Source organism: Acanthopagrus latus, chromosome 17 (assembly GCF_904848185.1).
Source record: "Acanthopagrus latus isolate v.2019 chromosome 17, fAcaLat1.1, whole genome shotgun sequence".
In the NCBI taxonomy this organism is placed as follows: Eukaryota; Metazoa; Chordata; class Actinopteri; order Spariformes; family Sparidae; genus Acanthopagrus; species Acanthopagrus latus.
Window position 1 is genome coordinate 19,209,346 of NC_051055.1, and position 19,792 is coordinate 19,229,137.

General features: G+C 45.7%; 1 protein-coding gene across 5 annotated transcripts; it reads left to right on the forward strand.

The window, feature by feature from the left end:
- The first annotated feature begins 1,381 nt into the window (after positions 1–1,381).
- On the forward strand, positions 1,382–19,792 carry LOC119005634 (potassium/sodium hyperpolarization-activated cyclic nucleotide-gated channel 3). 5 transcript variants are annotated; one of them, XM_037073422.1, is made up of 9 exons: positions 1,382–3,855; positions 11,563–11,769; positions 12,105–12,318; positions 12,959–13,120; positions 14,087–14,305; positions 15,423–15,569; positions 15,684–15,924; positions 16,042–16,206; positions 16,549–19,792. In XM_037073422.1, exons 1-9 carry the CDS (start codon positions 3,155–3,157, stop codon positions 18,966–18,968), a joined length of 4,476 nt encoding a protein of 1,491 aa, XP_036929317.1. In that variant the 5' UTR covers positions 1,382–3,154; the 3' UTR covers positions 18,969–19,792. The 5 variants fall into 5 exon arrangements, with proteins under 5 accessions (XP_036929317.1, XP_036929321.1, XP_036929320.1 ...); XM_037073426.1 differs by lacking the exon at positions 1,382–3,855 and adding an exon at positions 5,562–5,796; XM_037073425.1 differs by lacking the exon at positions 1,382–3,855 and adding an exon at positions 5,801–5,914.

Consider the following 19,792-nt stretch of genomic DNA (forward strand, 5'->3'; position numbering starts at 1 on the left):
CAGTGGAGACGCGTTCTCTGGAGTGATGAATCACGCTTTTCCATCTGGCAATCTGATGGACGAGTCTGGGTTTGGAGGTTGCCAGGAGAACGGTACATTTCAGATTGCATTGTGCCAACTGTGAAATTTGGTGGAGGAGGAATTATGGTATGGGGTTGTTTTTCAGGAGCTGGGCTTGGCCCCTTAGTTCCAGTGAAAGGAACATTGAATGCTTCAGGATACCAAAACATTTTGGACAATTCCATGCTCCCAACCTTGTGGGAACAGTTTGGAGTGGGCCCCTTCCTCTTCCAACATGACTGTGCACCAGTGCACAAAGCAAGGTCCATAAAGACGTGGATGACAGAGTCTGGTGTGGATGAACTTGACTGGCCTGCACAGAGTCCTGACCTGAACCCGATAGAACACCTTTGGGATGAATTAGAGCGGAGACTGAGAGCCAGGCCTTCTCGACCAACATCAGTGTGTGACCTCACCAATGCGCTTTTGGAAGAATGGTCAAAAATTCCTATAAACACTCTCCTCAACCTTGTGGACAGTCTTCCCAGAAGAGTTGAAGCTGTAATAGCTGCAAAAGGTGGACCGACATCATATTGAATTCTATGAGTTAGGAATGGGATGGCACTTCAGTTCATAGAATGAGTAAAGGCAGGTGAGCGAATACTTTTGGTAATATAGTGTATATCAATATAGCAACTTCTGACTGCTGCTAACTGTAGCTGCTGTTAGCTAGTTAGCTCAATTAGCCGTGCAGGTAGAGGACCAGATTGGGGGCTGAGAACATCGTGAAGTGTTGGTGATGTTTACACCGCTAGTAACCGGAGCCAAACTTCTCTACAAATCTCTACAACACAGTACATCAAAGTCAAAACTGTTACTGTCTTACATTTTGTTGATAATTTTTGCTATTTTTGAGTGTTTTGAACAAAAAAAAAGTGTTCGTATTACATCTTAGATCTGTAAAACCAAAGATGTTAAATACAGAGTTTTTCTAATTGTCAAAAGAAACTAATTTAAAATGTGCTGCTTTGGCTCTGATGCAGCACTATCAACACTATCTGCTTGGTAACACATCACAATTAATAACCTGTAAACAGTGAATCATCTGAATCTGAGAGGAAGTATGAAGTGACATAAAATGGAAATACTTGAGTAAAGTAGGTGAAAATTGTAAATAAGAACAGTACTTGGGTATACTGTACTTGGATATACTCCATCAGTAGTTGTTCCAAATAGTTACATTTTTCCTGCAAATTCATATTGGTTTCAAATATCAGATTTCAGTCTCCTTGATTTGGTTCTGACTGGTATCCACGTTGGCACTGAAAAAGCCACATCTGTATACCAGTACAGTTAAGTGTGCAGACTATTAAGACTACTAAGTATACAGCTCTCTCTGTACTGGAGAGCACTCGGCTCTCAACAGGTGACAGATATTTACAGAAATCTTGTCTGTCATATTAAATGAACTGCTTTTTAAAAAATCCGCCCAGAGTGACAGAATATTATAATCTATTTGGCGATAAATCACCATTAAGATACCCGAGCTTCATCCTCATCACCAGCCTACTTTGGACTTGACAGCTTTTGTATGTTATCTTGCCTTTTTCCCGGTGGTTTGAACACGATTTCATAATCCCTCTCTCCATCACGCTTTGCTGGTGAGAGAGGATGACGCGCGACCTGTACCTGCGAGGCATGCGTGCGTCTTGCGCCGGCCGGGCATGCGGCCTTGGGGGACGGATGATGGGGATGCGGATGCTATGGCAACAGGCCGATTAGATCCAGACCTTTATATGCGACTTTATTTATTTAATATTTCATTTGCGTGCGCCGCGCGCCACTGTGGACGTGTCGAGTCAGACTGGCAAGCGAATTTTATCTATAAACTCCAGTCTGTGAATGAGCGGCCACCGTAAAGGCTCAACAAGTTGTTTTATTTATTTATTTATTTATTCTTTTTTTTTTTTTTTTTTTCAAAGGAGGAGCTGCTGTTGAAACAAAGAGCTGCTCAGCCGTCCTCGGTGCCATACAGAAGGAGAGGACCCCGCCGTTTGGACACAATGTCATTGGAAGTGGGCAGAAGTGGAGGAGAAGGCAGCGGCTGCTGATGAGAGAGCTCAAGATTTCGGGCGTCAGACTCCTGAACACCTGACCAAGTTAATTCCGGCATCAGCTTCACGAAACAGCCCCGCTGTGGAGCTTCCTCTCCTCTCCTCCGGCTGTCTGAGCGCCTCGGTCACAGCCAGGCGCGCCTTCCATCATGAGTGATTTTCCGCTCGGATACTGAAAATGACAGCGTGCTGCCGATTCCGGGAAATCATGGGCTAGATTTGGGGTAAACAGGCTCTGTTTCCGCTGTCTCGTGTGTCCCTGTCGGCGTGTTCGTCTGTGTGCGTGTCACCATGAATCAGTGCGCCTCGGTGTGTGAGCGCCTTTTATGTGCGTCCCTTATGTCCATTAACAAGGCATCCCTCCTGACAGAGGATCAAGTGTCCTTGTCATTCATCCGCGGATGAATGTCCCCCTCCTCTCTGCCACCTTACCGCTCACATCAGCTCTTGCATAATGATATATGTAGAAAATAGCAAAACTGGGTGAGCAGCAGCCCTGGACACATAAAGGCTCCACGGAGTGGACACCGACGGCCAATGAGCGACCAGCTCCGTTATCTACAAATGACCGGGAATCTGGTGCCAACATGACCGGCGTCGGAGCGTTGAGGGCGGCTGTGGAGAGGAGAGGGAGGGCCTCGGGGGGAGAGCAGCGTTTCAAGGACGAGGAAGGAGGAATGACAGAGAAACATCTGTAAGGACAAACGAAAGAAAGGAGGAAAAGTGGGGCTGCTGGCGTCACACCGGCAGGGTGGAGGATTCAACGTCTGGATGGAGCTCCTTCCAAGGGCACTGAGGTAAGCATGGCCACACCGGCGGAGAGAGGGCGGAGGTGTGAGCTGTCGGCTCCAGCAGAATGACTGGAGACACTCAGACCACTCCTCTGTAGCTTCTTCAATTCAACATTCAAACTGACATTGACACTCTCACCTATGTGATCTATTCAGCTTGACCACACTAAACAATAGTTTTCGTGAGGAGGTGGGAGTTACAGGTTATATTCATCCTCCCCTCACCCTCCTCCTCCTCCCCGAGTTGGGATGGATGGGGTGGCTGGAGGTGTGGGCACCCCCAGTAGCACAGGGGGGTCTGGGGGTGACAGCCTCCCCAGGCGTAACGGAGGGGACTCAAAGCGGCGCAGTAAGGGCAGCCTGCCCTCCCCGGGCTACAGGCTGTCCCAGGCCTCGCTGGAGGGGGAGAGGGGCTCCTTCGGGGCAGACAGCACCTCCTTAAGTGGGCGCGGCCGCCGCCTCTCCATCATGAGCTCCTCCACCAGGGACGGACTCCCCTTCCGCACAGCAGGCACCCCAACCACCCCAGTGCCCCTGCCGCCTCCTCCGCCCTCCTCCACCTCCTCAACAGCCCACCCGGCTCCTCCACGCTCAGTGGGCTTCGCCGCATCCCGCGCTGCCCTGACCTCCACCTCCTCCACTGGGACCGGAGTGATGGTGGTGGCCACCGGCCTGGAGACCACCACCACCACAGCCTGCAACACCACCGCAGGGACGCCTGAGATGATGGGTCAGTCTGGACTGGGCGGGTTCGGCATGGGGCTGGATGGGGAGGACTACAGCACCTCCAACCAGAGCACCTTCATCCAGAGACAGTTTGGGGCCATGCTGCAGCCGGGGGTCAACAAGTTCAGCCTGAGGATGTTTGGATCCCACAAGGCTGTGGCGCTGGAGCAGGAAAGACTGAAATCAGCCGGGGCGTGGATCATACACCCCTACAGTGACTTCAGGTATGGAGTCAATACACACACACACACACACACACACACACACACGCACACTCGGTTTGTAAAATAAAAGCCACTTGTAGCACATTAAAGACACACAATGTTCTTTTGGTGGAAATGAGGATCAAAGCAAGTTGGGAGCGTGCTCACTTCTGTGAGCACACTTGAAGCACAATGATGGACACTTTAGGAGGAGGAAGGGACAGGGGAAGACAAACAGATCGTACATTCAGCTGCTGCTTCAGTCGCCAACAGGGGAACCGGGGAGGAGGACAACTGGGAGGAGAGAGAGGCATGCAGGAGGCTAAATATATATTACTAGGCACACAACAGAAATGTATGGGAGGGTTGGAGGGGATGTCTCTGGAGGGAGAAAGGCTAAAAGACAGAATGATAACGGGAGCGGAGGAAGTGTCCTTGGAGGAACGATGAACGCAGAGGGAGAGGTGTTTATGGAAAGGGCAGTGTGTAAGTGACGAGGCCTCCAGGAGAGGCACCATGCAGCGATAGCGGATCTCCGTTTGTAAGAAAAAATGGAGGCAGATAAATACTATTTGCAGTCTGCCAGTTTTCAGAAGGAATCGTTTCACATTTAGAGAGGGGCAGAGGTGAGGAGATGCAAATTAAGAGGACAGATTTAGCCAAGAGGTGCTCAGGCAGCAGGAGACGCCTTCCATGTCAATTAGGTAAAATGTTAAGTGTGTTTTGGTGTGAACAGTGGATGAACCCAGCACAGCACTCCCTGCTGGTGGCTCTGAGCCATGACACACCTTGTAGTAACTTTTGTTGGACGTGTCTCTCTGGCTTTGGTTTTTTTGAATGGAGGTGAGCGCAGAATACTTTCAGTGTGTCACAATATTTACAGACAGGCATGCCAAGCAGCCTTGGACACACACGCTTCTTGCAGCATTCATCATCTCCAGACACACTGCAGCAACAATGGATGACTTGATCCCCAAGGCTCCTGGCCCACTTTTGTCTCATCAGACACACAGACAGGCACACACACACGCGCGCGCACACACACACACACACACACACACACACACACACACACACTCGCAGACTCGTTTAGTATTGTCTGTCAATTTGATGACCACTCACGAGCGCTGCTTATGCTCGCAGGAGATACGGCGAATGAGGTCATTGAGGGGTGGAGGTGGAGGATGAGGAGGAGGGAGGGCCAGATGAAGAGGTGTGGATGGAGGTGAATGGAATCTCTGCCGCCCCGTTTCCTCCCGCGCTTTATTGATATTCGCGCAAGATATCTAATGATGTCTAATTATCCTGTCCGAGAATCACAATTGGATTAGGATCAATTATGTATGTCTTCCTTGAATTATGCAAGTTGAGTGTGCGCAATGCATAATTCAGTCATCTAACTTTTTCCGTTAAGCACCTGTAGTCTGAAGGGGAAGTTTGTGAGGGAGAGAAGGACAGACAAATTACTTTCAAAGCCCCTTTATTCCCCAGGATCGACCTTGACCACAAGAGCCTGTGTGTGTGTGTGTGTGTGTGTGTGTGTGTGTGTGTGTGTGTGTGGTCCCTCTTTATTGAGTCTCCTGATAAGCCCTCTCGCCCTCCACCTCATTAAGAAAAGATGTGTTGCTGCTGCACCTATAAGAATACATAACGAGAGGTGACGGTGATTCTCAAAGAGGCGTGCAAAGTGGTGATGAGGTGATGAAAACTGGCTGTCAACACGGATGAAGCATGGTTGGTGGCATCGCACATATAGCGACAGAGATTCATTATATAATAAGCAGTTTGCTGTTGTGCCGGTTTTTCTGTCTGAGCGGCAGAATGATAGGAGGTAACTTGCTCAGAAGTGACATCTGGCCATCCGCGAAGAGGGAGCCAATCAGAGGACGCTCCGGAGACACTTGGCCTCAATTACAGTAGAATTAGTGTTTGGTTTGACGACAGCTGAGCAGGTGGATGCAGGTCAGTTCTCCTCCGGCACCTGTTCGTGTTCAAAATGGCATACTGATGAGGCTGAGGAGAAGCTTTGATTGCATTTGCTATTCCTATCTCTGTGCACAAGTGTGTGTGTTTGGGCACTGTGAGTACACACTAGTGCGCGTGCATGTATACCTGCATGAAACACACACTACACCAGTGTTGCGTCAGTCCACACCTAGGAGATCAGAAGCCAGGCCTCGTCAGGTATTTAGCCCAACACGACAAACCGTCACATCGTTCTCAGGTTGGATCTGATGTCTTCTCTTGTCTGTTTGGTTGCTCTCGTTCCTTTGAGCTCCACCCGACTGCCACCCGACTACAGCGGAATCTGGCACACAGAGGCTGATGAATGTGCATTGACGTGTTCGATGTCATCTACTGAGTTACTACGCAAGGTTAAAACATCATCGCTGCATGCTATCGATCATTTAAATCTGTGCACGCCATCTGAAAGGACTTCAGATGCAAAGCACTGTCTGTGGTACAGACAGGTGGGGAGAACAAATATCGTATATGGTTTTGGTCTCCTGGAGGATCATGTGCAACAGTTTCCAGGGCAGTGAAGTAAAAGCATCAGTGCAGATGTGAAGTAAAAGCACAACCATTACAAGTCGTGTCATGTTATTTGAAGTGCTGCTTAAATGCACCATATGTATTTTCTGCTGCTAGCGGCCTCTCACAGCAAACTAAACAAAAGACACAGTGTGATGATGTCATGAAGTGGCGCGGGATCATGGGAGTTGTTGTCTTCACTGTTAAATAATGACCATTGATGATGCAAATCTATCTGACAGCAGAAAGCTTTACTCACATTAATGTGGAGTCACATTGACTGAGTCACATTCCTTCCTGGTTGTAGTGACAGGCAGCCAGATGAACAGGCCATTAAAATTGTGGATTTCTCTGGGTTTGGACATCGTAGGAAACATTGGAGATGATGTAAGCACACAACTACAGCAAAACAACCACAAAAAGCCCCTCTTAAATGTAACATAGTGTAATTATAAGTGCAAATAATATATAAGCATAAAGTACAAGTAACTCTAAAATGTAAAAAAGTAAAATACAATTTTTTTTATTACTGATAAATCTCTTGATTCTTTATTAGACTGATCGAATAATCAGTTTTGTCCATAAAACCAAATGGTTCAGTCCATATGGAAACCAGCATAGTTTTTTTAATTTATTCTTTATTTTTGGCAATTCAAAGTGCTTAATCTGTTATCAAAACTGTTGCAGATGAGCTCTCTGTTGATCAGCCAATTGCAAGTTCACCCAAAACATGTCATCATCTACTCGCCCCCATACTGATGTAAAGTCAGGTGAAGTTTTGTATTCCTGCTACGACCCTGCAGTTCGTATTAACACTTCTGTCTTCTACCAATCAATGTGCAATTTTCTCTGATCTCACTGTGTTACCTGCATGTGAGTGTGTGAGTGTGTGAGTGTGATTGGCCGCAGGTGAGTTTGGCTGATTGACTGAACTATGCCCGAGTGTGCAGGTTGTCCCAGGGAGCTGATTGGTTCCAGCCTCCATGCTGTGGTTTAAAGGCAGTCTCCTCCCAGTGTGGCTGCATCCAGCCAGACTGCCAGCTCATCTTTTTGTGTTTAGCTATCAAACGAAGCCTTTTAAAATACCTTGCTGTTGGTTGGGAGATGGGAGGAGGGAGTCTCATTTCCATGTTGCACCACAGGGTTTCCCCTTGGCCCTGGTTGTAACGATTCTGCAAAACATTTCTGAAGTTTCACAGCAAAACAGCGTGGCAGTTTTCCCCAAAACAACTGAGGGAGATGGGGAGGAGACGCCCTGAGATCCCAAACTGATTTGGAAGAAAATCTTCACTGTAGCTGCTAATCTAAAAGCCTTAGCAAGCGACCGTCTGAAGAGGGTGCACCAGCTTGACCTTTGCGTCAATGGTATAAATAACGTCTTTTCATGTTAGTTTGGGATCTTCGGGCTTCCAGAGACTTGTATTTTATTGTACTGAACCATTTGATGGTTCTTTTAAAACAAGTCCCCAACTACTTCATCTGTTTTGCCGTGAAGCTTTTGTGGATTACAAAACTGAGGGGGAGTAGATTTTTACTGAAACTTCCTTTTGGGGCCAACTTATCCTTAAATAGACTGTTAATTTAACTGTAGTACAACAGCAAGAGAAATGTCTATGCGTCATCACATTTTGCTGCTCAGGAAGCTCTGTCTGGTCGTGTCCTCCATCAGAACATGGAATAGAAAGAGCTGGAGTCAGGACAATATTTTGTATATGAATAGAACTGACAGCTACAGGATGGTTTGATGTGATTTACAGAAATTGTTCCCTGTGATCAGAGTTAACAAATGTTGTCCTCAAGGTCAGGAATAAATCTCCGGCCTCGTCGCAGCAGCTACAGAACCGCTGTGTCTGTGTTGCTGTTAATAATCCCTGTATTTATTGCCAGTGATTATGAAGTGATACATCTGTCAGTATAAGTGGCAAAGTCAGAGAGGAGTGTGTGTGTGTGTGTGTGTGTTTGTAGCAGAGTGATGACTCATACTTAATCTTCATCAGTCTCGCAGTAGCATCACACCATGAGGTTGTGTTACTAAATTAGCACTCAATAGCGATCGACCACAGAGCTTTGAGTATACTTTCTCCCAGAGAGAGCGAGTGCGTGTGTGTGTGTGTGTGTGTGTGTGTGTGTGGAGAGAGAAAGAGAGGAAGAAGTGAGTCATTCATATGTAGTTAAGGTGATGGATAGAGGGATTAGGAAGAGGAAGACACAAAGATGACAGGACTCATCTCCAGATGATTGCATCGCCTCTTCTGTCATACTTTAATCACTTGCAACGTCCCAGTGATGTGACTGATTTCCCGTATTTCTATGCGGAAGACCATACGTCATCTGGCAATACCCTCCGGCATGAGATACAGATTGGTGAGGCCCCTCAAGGTTACTGATCATTTTCCTCGCTCTTTGTCTGTCTCTCCGTCTCAATTCAATTCTGTTCTGCCTCATTTGATAGGACAGATAAAAGACGTACTTTATGTTGCCAAGGTATTTTTTTTTTTTACCAGAGTTTTTATACTCCGTCACAAACACGAGACTATATATAGGAATCATTTAACATAAGAATATATATGAGGATATCATTTATTACAGGATTAACTGAAATAAAGGATGGTGAAGAGAGAGACTATCATTTCTGAAGAGTGTTTGCACACCCAAATCTGTCAGAATTGTCCTTTAAAGGGCCACTCCGCGGAGATATGGAGAATATGACTCAGACTGTAAAAACAGCAGTTTAATGCTTTTTAGGGTTATTGCAGTGGCCTGGTGAGCTGGAGTTTGAAGGATGAGGGCAATTACCAGGCAGGGATGGCTCTAATTAAAAGACACTTCCAGGTGTATTGTAGGATTTGTAGGATTTATGGTGCTTGACTTATACTAGAGTCTCAAAGTCAGGATATCTCGCCCTCTGCGAAGTATTCTATTTCGGATCAGTCTGTCACTCTCTCTACGTGACGCTAAATCACAAACCTCTTTAGATCTGCATGTTGAACACATCCTCTTTAGCTCGCAGCAGTAAAAGAGAAAGATTAGATTATACACACTCTTTTAATTTTTTCAAGTAACTTAAATCAGCATTAATGTGGAGGGTAAAATCGTTTATAAAGCTTTAGTATGTGTCACCCTGAAGGGACTTATTTTCCCGATAATGACCGCTGTTCTATACTTTATCCTGCTTATTACACAGCTACTTGCCAACATGAAAAAAAAAACTTAACACGGTGTGTCTTTGTACAGTTTATTTGTTAACATTCATAGTGTTTTTCAGCCGAAAAACATAGTTTGCCAAACTGACGACAAAGACGTTGAACAGAACATTCTTTAGAGCACAGCTGATCAATCTTGAATTTTTCACAGCAGTCATAGTGGGGAAAGTCTAGGTGTTGGTATTGACATTAATGATGGCTCTGTTGTATTCAAGTATCCCAAATCCATACTACAAATCAACTGTATACTGTATAAAGTGACGTGATGGTGACTGTTGATGTAGTGATTTTCCATTATCAGGATAAAGAGTGAACAGATCAAAAACCAAATCATGTTATTTTGGGAATTTTTATATTATGTTTTGTTAACTACAAAAAATGAACCATTCGCTCCTCGAAGTGAAAAAAATCTTGTTGGTTCAGCAGCGGGCTTCTTTTGTACAAACACATCTGGAGTCTGAAAAAATGACCAGTAAGAGCTTACTTGAATGATTGAGAGTGCTGCACATTGTGGCACTACCTTATCATCCGCTGCTGTCATGGCTCTTTGTTGAAGCTGCTTTTTCCTTTTTTTGTGTGTGTGTGTTAGTTTCCATCATATTCAATCTACATCTTGTTTGGGGTCACATAGGGACACATTACTCCACACTTTAAACAAGAATGCATTGTTTGATTGACATCGAAAACATCCTTGTGACAATAGCCACCCCTGGAACTGGATAAAAGCCAGATATTAGAAAAGAGTCTCTCCTGCGGTGAAATTGAATTATAGGACAGTGTCTCAGTGTGTGGGATGTGGGACTAAGGATAAAAGTGCTGTGCAGGGACACCTGGTCAGCCTAATGGGAAAATGGTAAATATTCTCACAGGATTCACTTGAAAAAGGCGTCTAGCTCCGTAACGTACAGTCCTGCATGGATTTCCTGATTTATTTTGAATTGCCACAAGGGGGAGCCTGCATTTCTCCACTTATTACTGAAGCTGCCATGAGTGCTGAAGGCGTGGCCCGCCCACTAAATGACAGCAGGGAGGTGGCCACCATTTATTTATCTTCTATGCAGGGGGCTTTATGATTTTTGATTACCTTAGTGTTTGTGACTAAAAAAGGCTGTTCACTGCAAAAAAAAAAAAATTGTCTGTGATGCTACAAAAATATTTGTTTCTTAACAAAATGTACAATATAAAATTTCCACTGTAGCAGTTTTTGTGCCATTTTAAGAAACAAAAGCATATTTTGACGATTATAAAGTAATAACACGATCGTGTTTTGAAGTTAGTATACTAATAAATCAGTATACTTTACCATTTTATTAACAGGAAATAATACAATATGCGTGATGTTAGACTTGAATGTTTCCGCCAATTAAACCTAATAAAAAAGTATTTCTGTAAGATTTAAAGGGTCAGTTCAACCCAGAAAAAATTAAATACATTTGTTTTTCTTTATATAACAACTAAACTTGTCAGCCATATCACCGTGCAAAAGAAAGCATGTATCTACTCATGGATGAGTTGAACTGATAAATAATAGATGGATAAATAGTACTACAGGTAGATGAAAAATGTGTGTTTTTTGATTTTGGGCTGTTCCCTCGTTTTGCTTTCCAATATTTCTCTGGAGCTGTTCCACTATCACTCACAATTTGTTTAATTTTTCATAACAGTGAGCAGCTTTGCCATTTTGCTTGGCATTTTGTCACTTTTTCAATGTGAAAATGCTTCCAAGAAAAAAAAGAAAAAAAGCACGTACGATTGATTTTGGACACATCGGATGACAATAAGCCAGCAACACCGAGGGTAACAGGAAATCAGTCATCCATAATTGTATTGTATTTACACCTGCATTTTATCTAAATGTCCTCTAAAAACAGAAAAAGAGCAAGCTACGAGCAAATATGTACATTCAAGAAACATAAGACAAGAGAAATTTGGATGATACCAGATACGTTTTACTGTCACATCCCAACTGAACAAACTGTTGCTCTCTGTCTAGATTCTACTGGGACCTGTTGATGTTAATGTTGATGATGGGGAACTTAATCGTCCTTCCAGTGGGCATCACTTTCTTCAGAGAAGAGAACACTCCCTCGTGGATCATCTTCAACGTGGTGTCAGACACTCTCTTCATGGTCGACCTTGTTCTCAACTTCAGGACCGGCATCATCAAGGAAGACAACACTGAGATATTGCTGGACCCCAGGTCAGTAGAAGCATTGTGCATTGTGTTTCAGTTTTGTATGTCAAAGGTGGTAACTGTGTGTGTGCAGGGTCTTGAATATCAATTCAGCAGCTCTGTCACCTCACATTCAAATGTGCTCTTTTGGCCATCTGCTGGGTTTGTGTTCAAACAAACCATGTGTGAGATGTGAAAAGCTGACGAGCAGCCAGTGTCACAGCTTTGTTCACTCTCCAGTCCTGTTCCTGCTGAATATTGATGAGAATCGTTTTTGGGCCAACCAAATGTTGCAATCGCGTCCACACAGCTTGACTGCCAAATCATGAATGTCACTGGTGTGCCATCCTCCTCTCGCTCAGGGCGATCCGCCAGAAATACCTGAAGACCTGGTTCACTGTTGACTTTGTGTCATCCATCCCTGTGGACTACATCTTCTTGATGGTGGACAGTCTCGACTCCGAGGTCTACAGGACAGCCAGGGCGCTGCGCATCGTCCGCTTCACCAAAATCTTGAGCCTGCTTCGACTGCTCCGCCTGTCCAGACTCATCCGCTACATCCACCAGTGGGAGGAGGTGAGAAACTCCAGGAATCAGAGTCGAGGGGATGTTTGCGTGAGAGCAGGTGTTCAAAACTCATTAATATGTGAAATATCATGTTTTTGGGTAGAATCCAACATCCTACAGTCCTTTTTAAAATATTGTGCAGATGAGCGGCCAAGCGAGACCTTCTTCATATAGCACAAGCCTGCTGAAAATGGGGCTACCATAAGTTTTATTGTGGCCCACCAGAGTTTTCTAGTGACATTTTCTTAAATAATCAAGAAAATAAAATGCTTTGCACAATGGATAGTGTAAAGATAAAGGTTAGATAAAGGTAGAAACATTTAAAAATGAAATGAAATGATGAAACGGCAACCGACCAGTAAAAGTTCACAAGACATGAATTAAAACCATTAAAAGTAAGAACTAATTAAAATTCAAAAAAATCTTCTGTATTTGTCCAGGTGTCAGAAATCTTTTTTTTTTCTAAAAGACCTCATCAAATGTCACATCATCGTGATCTGAACAGATGCACAAATGATCGTTACCCATTAATTGTGAATCATCGTAGAACAAATAAAAATAAAGATGAGCTATTATTTCTATCTATTATTTCTAAACCTCCTTACATCCATATTTTCCTCCTCCTCCTCTCTCCTCTGCTCCTCTTCAGATCTTCCACATGACCTATGACCTCGCCAGTGCCATGGTGAGGATAGTCAACCTGATTGGTATGATGCTGCTGTTGTGCCACTGGGATGGCTGTCTGCAGTTCCTGGTCCCCATGCTGCAGGACTTCCCTCCAGACTGCTGGGTTTCCAAGAACCTGATGGTGGTGAGTCTCTAACCAGCCGCCTGCACTTATGTGAATGTTCTTGTTTTTTTATACGCTTCAGTGAAAGATTTCATTGTGTGGAGAGCAAAAAAACAGGACATGACATTCGGTTTGAGCTGGATGAAGCACGCAAAGCTCGGTCTCAGCTTGTTTGAACAGTGCGCACAATCTTTATTTCAGACGGATGCAGCGAGGTTCAGGTTTTGGTTTATCTGTGTGTGTACAGAGCGAGGCTGTTTATCAGATCTGACGTTGTTTGCTCCTCGTCTGCGTTAATTGGCTCATGCAGTGACACGTCCGTTTGGGATGAGATTGACTCCCGTCGTCACCAAAAATAAAACGATTTTCCAATTAAAAGCCTCAGCAGAGATCAGGTGGAGGCGTGAACGCACGCAAACAGTGGCAGGCCTGGGGACCTGCAGCAAGATCTCGTCACGTGCGCGCAGGACGTGGACGCAGATGAATGCACACAGATACACAGCTGTATGAATAGCTGACTCATGTCTCAGCGGTTGGCTGGGTGACTGTTGCTAAGCAGGCCAATTGCTGGGATTTTCCCCAGAGAAAGTCCCCTCATCCGTTGGACCATTAACATCTTAGTATAATTGGACTCACACACAAGCTTAAAGACAAAAGGCGCGCTCACACACACACACACACAGAAAGAGACTGGTCCTTTTGTTTGTAGTCTTTTAAAGACTTATTTAATAATGCATGATGGCTTTTATTGTCTGTGTGTGGTTTTATTCGCTCTGCAGCCGCCAGTTTTAGCAGCAGAGTGGGTTTTGACAGTTAAATTGCTCTGCTGTTACATGTTATGATCTTGGCTGTATTTTCTGAAGCGGTGCGGGGTGTGAACAGAAAATGCTCCTGTAACCTCACTTGAAAATAAAAACAGTTCAGTATTGAAATGCCTTTAAATTAACACTTCTTTTCACCCGCCCTTTGCCTGTTTCCGGCTCACAGAATGACACGTGGGGCGTTCAGTACTCCTATGCACTGTTCAAAGCCATGAGCCACATGTTGTGTATCGGGTACGGCGCCCAGGCTCCAGAAGGGATGACTGATGTGTGGCTCACCATGCTCAGTATGATCGTAGGGGCCACCTGCTACGCCATGTTCATCGGCCACGCCACCGCTCTCATCCAGTCACTGGACTCCTCACGACGGCAGTACCAGGAGAAGGTGAAACATGACGCCCATCTGTCTGTTGCAGCATCAATCTCTCCTGTCATACTTGTTATAGTTTAGCCGTTGAACTTGACTCAGTCGATTGATGTCTCAGGCTGCAGCTAACAATCATTTTCATTATGAATAAAGCTGTACGTTGTTTTGATCAGTTCCTCTTTTAGTCTATAAAAGGTCAGTAAAAAAAAAAAGGCTCACCACACCTTCCAAGAGTCAAATAGTTATAATAATATAATTATATGATAATAATATTTTGATGTAAATGTAAGTATAATATATAAATATAGATTATTCATTCAGATGACTGAGGACTACTCTATATTGTTAATGATTATACTTTCATGCTTATAGTTTATAGAAAGTCCTATATAGTAATAGTTAAAGATGCTATCTTGTATGAAGGTTGACACAAAGAAAGAAGAAAAACAGTTTATTCTGATTGCACTGCTATATATTTTATGTTTTGCATAGCTAGCACCAGTAAATGTTTTTTTTGTTATTTTTGGCATATTTTTCCTGTCCCCTCAAATTATGAAATTTTCATTGGAAATATATTTCAAATATTCTTTTTATTTTCAGGCCTTTAAACATATTTGAATTTAACCATTTGAGTAAGCAAAATCATTTTAGAAAACTGCTCACAACTCATAGGCTGTGTCACTCTCTATTTACAACAGAATATAGTGCACTTACTGACAGTAATTGGAGAGTGAAAGAGTGTGACATACATCCACTCTACACAGCAATTTCTTTCAAATTAAATTGAATTAAATTAAGATTAAAACCTGTCAGTGATAATGTAAAATGACTGATACATACGTTTCTAAAATCTTAGCATTGCTCATCATTGATTGTCTATTACACATGGAATACTGAACGAGCTAGTGATTTTAGATCGAGCCTTAGACACCTTTCAGAAGGGTTCACACAGAGAAGTAATTTTAAGAAGATGCATGCCAAAAAGGTACGGAGCCAGCAGACTAATCAGTGTTATAATTAGTGTTGAGTGAGTACTCAGTTGAGATGAGTATCCTGTATACATAAAGTGAGTACTTGAACTTGAATTTGTTTGCAGATCTCTGACCTGTGCATGTGTGTGTTTCTGTTATTGCAGTACAAGCAGGTGGAGCAGTACATGTCGTTCCACAAGCTTCCTGCAGATGTTCGACAAAAGATCCACGAGTACTACGAGCACCGCTTCCAGGGGAAAATGTTTGATGAGGAGAACATCCTGGGAGAACTCAGTGAGCCGCTTAAAGAGGTAATAAATTCACAACACCCACACACCTACATTTAAAAAAAGCGAATGTTCGGTCAACCAGCAGATCTATCACTTTTCCCCTCCCTCATTCATCTCTCTGTTCTCTTTGGGTAGGAGATCGTCAGCTTCAACTGTCGCAGCCTGGTGGCTAACATGCCCCTGTTCGCCAATGCTGATCCCAACTTTGTGACTGCCGTGCTGACCAAGCTTCGCTTTGAGGTGTTTCAGCCTATGGACTTCATCATCCGGGAGGGCACTGTTGGACGGAAGATGTACTTCATCCAACACGGACGAGTGAGTGTGTTGACCCGCGGCAACAAGGAAACCAAGCTGAGCGACGGGTCTTACTTTGGAGGTGAGAACATTATGGCTGTGACACAAGTTATAGAGGTAAAAATAATGTAGGGTTAATGCATCTCACAACCCCTCTCACCGCCTGTTCTCGGCCCTCTTTTCTCCTTCTCACATGTAGAGATCTGTTTGTTGACTCGTGGACGGAGGACAGCCAGTGTCCGTGCAGACACATACTGTCGTCTGTACTCTCTCAGCGTGGACAGCTTTAACGAGGTGCTGGAGGAACACCCGATGATGCGGCGTGCCTTCGAAACTGTCGCTGTCGACCGACTAGACCGTATTGGTGAGCTGCATATTTGGATTGTTTCATACATTTCTCTCACTCTCTCTTCAATTGAGTTGTTTTGCATTTGGCATTCAGTTCTACAATGACCTTGCCAAATATTTGCAGTTATCCATCTAATTCTGCTAAATTTCTCAGGCACTTTGTACTCAGCTGAAAGGTCAGAGCTCATCTTTGCAAACAAGCAGAAAGAGGAAAAGCTGAAATAATTAAGGATGAGCAGTGTTCTCAGTGAAGAACAGAAAAGCCTTGAGGCTAAAACCTCTGATGTTATTTCTTCAGCAGACAATGTGTCCTTCTAGTAAATATTGTCTTATTTTCTCTCCTGTTTCGTTTCTACAGGCAGGAAGAACTCCATGCTCCTGCGGAAGTCGTCCCAGGGTGGATCTCTGGGGGGCAGTATGGGTCGTGGAGGAGGCCGGGGCGGAGGGGGTCCAGGAGCCGGAGGAGGCCTGGCAGCGGGCAGTTTGGGCTCCTGTGACAGCATCCTGGTCCAGCAGATCGTCAAACACGACAGCATGCCGGCCATGCAGGACGCCATTGCGGCGGCCGCTGCGGGAAGAGGCGGGGTCATGGGAGGGAGTGGCACGGTGTCTCCTCGGCCACGCCCGGTCATCTGGGCACCTCTGGTTCACGCCCCTCTGCAGACTGCCGCTGCCACCAGTAATGTAGCCATCGCCCTCATGCACCAGCAGCAGCAGCAACAGCAGCAGCTCCAGCAGCTGCAGCAGCAGCACGCACTCGGAGGTTTCTTCCTGCCCTCCCCTCTTGTCTCTCCTTCTCCCTCCACCTCTTTCCCTCTCTCTCCTCCTCGCCCTCCTGTGTTACAGCCTCTCCGCCCCTCTGTGAGTTCTCTCATCGGGATGATGGCGATGGGAGGGATGGGTGGTTTTGGTGGTTTGGGTAGTTTGTCCCCAAGAGGACCATTTCCCGCCTCGCCCTCGACCATGGGCCCTCCTGGTGGGGTGACATCGCCCCCTGTTGCTAAAACTCCACCCACACAAGCCTCCTCTGTCCCGACTCCTGTCCAACAAGGAAGGACTCTTCATTACAGCCTCCGCCTTCAGGCTGATCACCCCTCGGTCATTGCTGGATCACTTGGAACCCCGACAGGTGCAGGGCCATCAACACCACCCCTCCACAAGGTTCCTCCCACCAACCCTTCTGCTGCTCCTGCTGCCCCATCAGATGGAAACGCTTCCATGACAAGTCAACAGGGAGCAAAAGAAGCTCTACTACGTCACGGTGGAAACAGCTCTCAGGGGCTGCCAGCACTGGGCAGACTCACCCAGGAGGCCAGGCTGCTGTCAGCCTCACAGCCCACTCTGCCTCACCGCTCTTGGGCAGGATTGCAGCCACACCCGCCTCTCCACCGGAAAGCCTCTGGGGGTAATTTGTTGGCAGCTCCTTTCCTAGCAGGGCAGTTAGCCAGAGGATGCAGTGCAGGCATGCTGACCTCCAATGCTCCAATGCAGCCGGTGACAAATTTACCATTCAATGCACAAACACAAGCACAGCCCACAGCCCCTCACACTGCCTCCATACCCACACCTCCACCTGCACACATGCCTCCTGCAGCCTCTTTGCCATCCTCCTCCCCTCCAAAGCAAACTCCCCTCTCCTCTGCCATCCCATCACCTGCACCCACCCCCTCCTCTTCTACACCCATTCTCTCCCAGCCACCTCGTCCCAAACCAATCCCAATGACCCCCTCTCGCTCCTCCTCTCCACCTCCCTGCTCGACCCCTCCCACGGCAGGAACCCACCCACTGACGCTTTCATCGACTCCCCGTCCAAAACCGATCCCCACATCCTCCCCTCGCTCTTCTTCTCCATCTCCCTGCTCCACACCGCCACCATCTTCTGTTTCAACCCCTGTTCCACTACCTCAAACTTACAAGTCATCTCTCACCTCCTCCTCTCCACCTTCTTCCTTCATCTCCACTTCTCCACCACGTCCACAGAGCCCACGAGCCAAGGCATCCAACACACCTACTTCTGTTTCTCCGCTGTCCGGCCCCAGTCCTGCCCCAACCCAAATCCCTCCTCCGATACCGGCAGCCACTCAGACCACACGCACCCACACTTCTACACCCTCCCAGACACCAATGCTCACACCTGGTACACCCACCCAGACTCTCAGCTCCTCACCTATCCCTGTCACATCTGTCCCCCCTCAAAGTAAATCCCAGAGCCCAACCCCTTCTGTCTCCAGCTCAGCCAGAGGCCCCACCTCAAGCCAGATCTCAAAACCAGCCTCGCCTTTAACCCCAACTCAAGCTGCATCTCCTTCCCCAACACCACCCACCACGACCTCTCCTCCTAAAGTAACTTTCACAGTTCATCCTGTAAAGCAAACCAATCCGGTCTTTACTCAAAGCCCAGTTTCAGGCTCTGGTCATCCCACCAAATCAACCACAGCAACCACCCCATCATCGGCATGTTTAAGCCCGAAGCCATCTTCCACTAACCCCTCATCCTCCACCACCACCTCTCCTAGCATCCAATCTTCTTCTTCTTCTTCTCACCCCGCAAAACAACTGCCAACAACCATACCTGCCCCTAGAGAGTCTTCAAAACTCAACACACCCTCTACCACTGCCCAGACCTCTCAGGCATCCACCACTACACCTGCCCAGTCAGCACACTCTGCTGCCCCTGCCAACACCACCTCACCTAAAGGTGGGAAAAAGGACACTCAGCTGCAACCTGCCAGAAAAGACTCAGAGGGACTGAGACACAAACTTCCTGCCAACATGTAAGAAAGAAGAGGAAGAAAACCTCACAGCTTGACTTCTGTGGAGGCCGAGTTGTTTCAGCATCGGCGCCACACATCCAGTGATCTCACGTGGACGGGTACATCTTACATTCACTCTAGGATGTGATTGTCTTAGAACATCAGGTTTTCATGTGACTCAGCTGACTCAAGAGAAAGACTTTACAGGTCTGCTGAGTGGAGTGTGTAGGGGGAATGGTAGAGTCTAAAATAACATCCAAATGTATACATACATATCTGTGTTAGTGATTGTTGGAGCAAGCTGGGGAGCTGAAGTGGAAACAGTAAAGCGGGATGGAAGCAATAGCTGAGTCAGGAGAAAAAAAAAGCAGTATATGAAAAGTCTCCATTTTCTTGACAATGAAAACAGCAATACATGTGAAATATTTTAGGCGCTCATAATGTGACAGGAAATGGCCTTGATAATAATAAAAAAAATGTGAGAAAACAATAATCCTTTTGCTGTTTGGAAGAAAGTCATTTGTGATGTCACTTCCTGGTTTCCAACTCCAACTCCCTCTTGCCTCCCATTCTGCACCAAAGTGTAATATTTTCTCATCATGGTAATAATAATAATAATAATAATAATAATGATAATTATGAGGATATAGAGTATAAAAATCACTGTAAAGTCGATACTCATATGAATTTGAATAATTAGGAGCAGTCCACTGGTAGTTTTGTTGTCCCAGGTGTGTGGTGTTTAGTTTTTGAACAAGGACTTTTAAACCTACATGTTCACTCTGACTTCTGTAAAATTGTGTTTTTTGTGTGACGCACAATACTCCTCTGCTGTGCACTGTGGCTCAC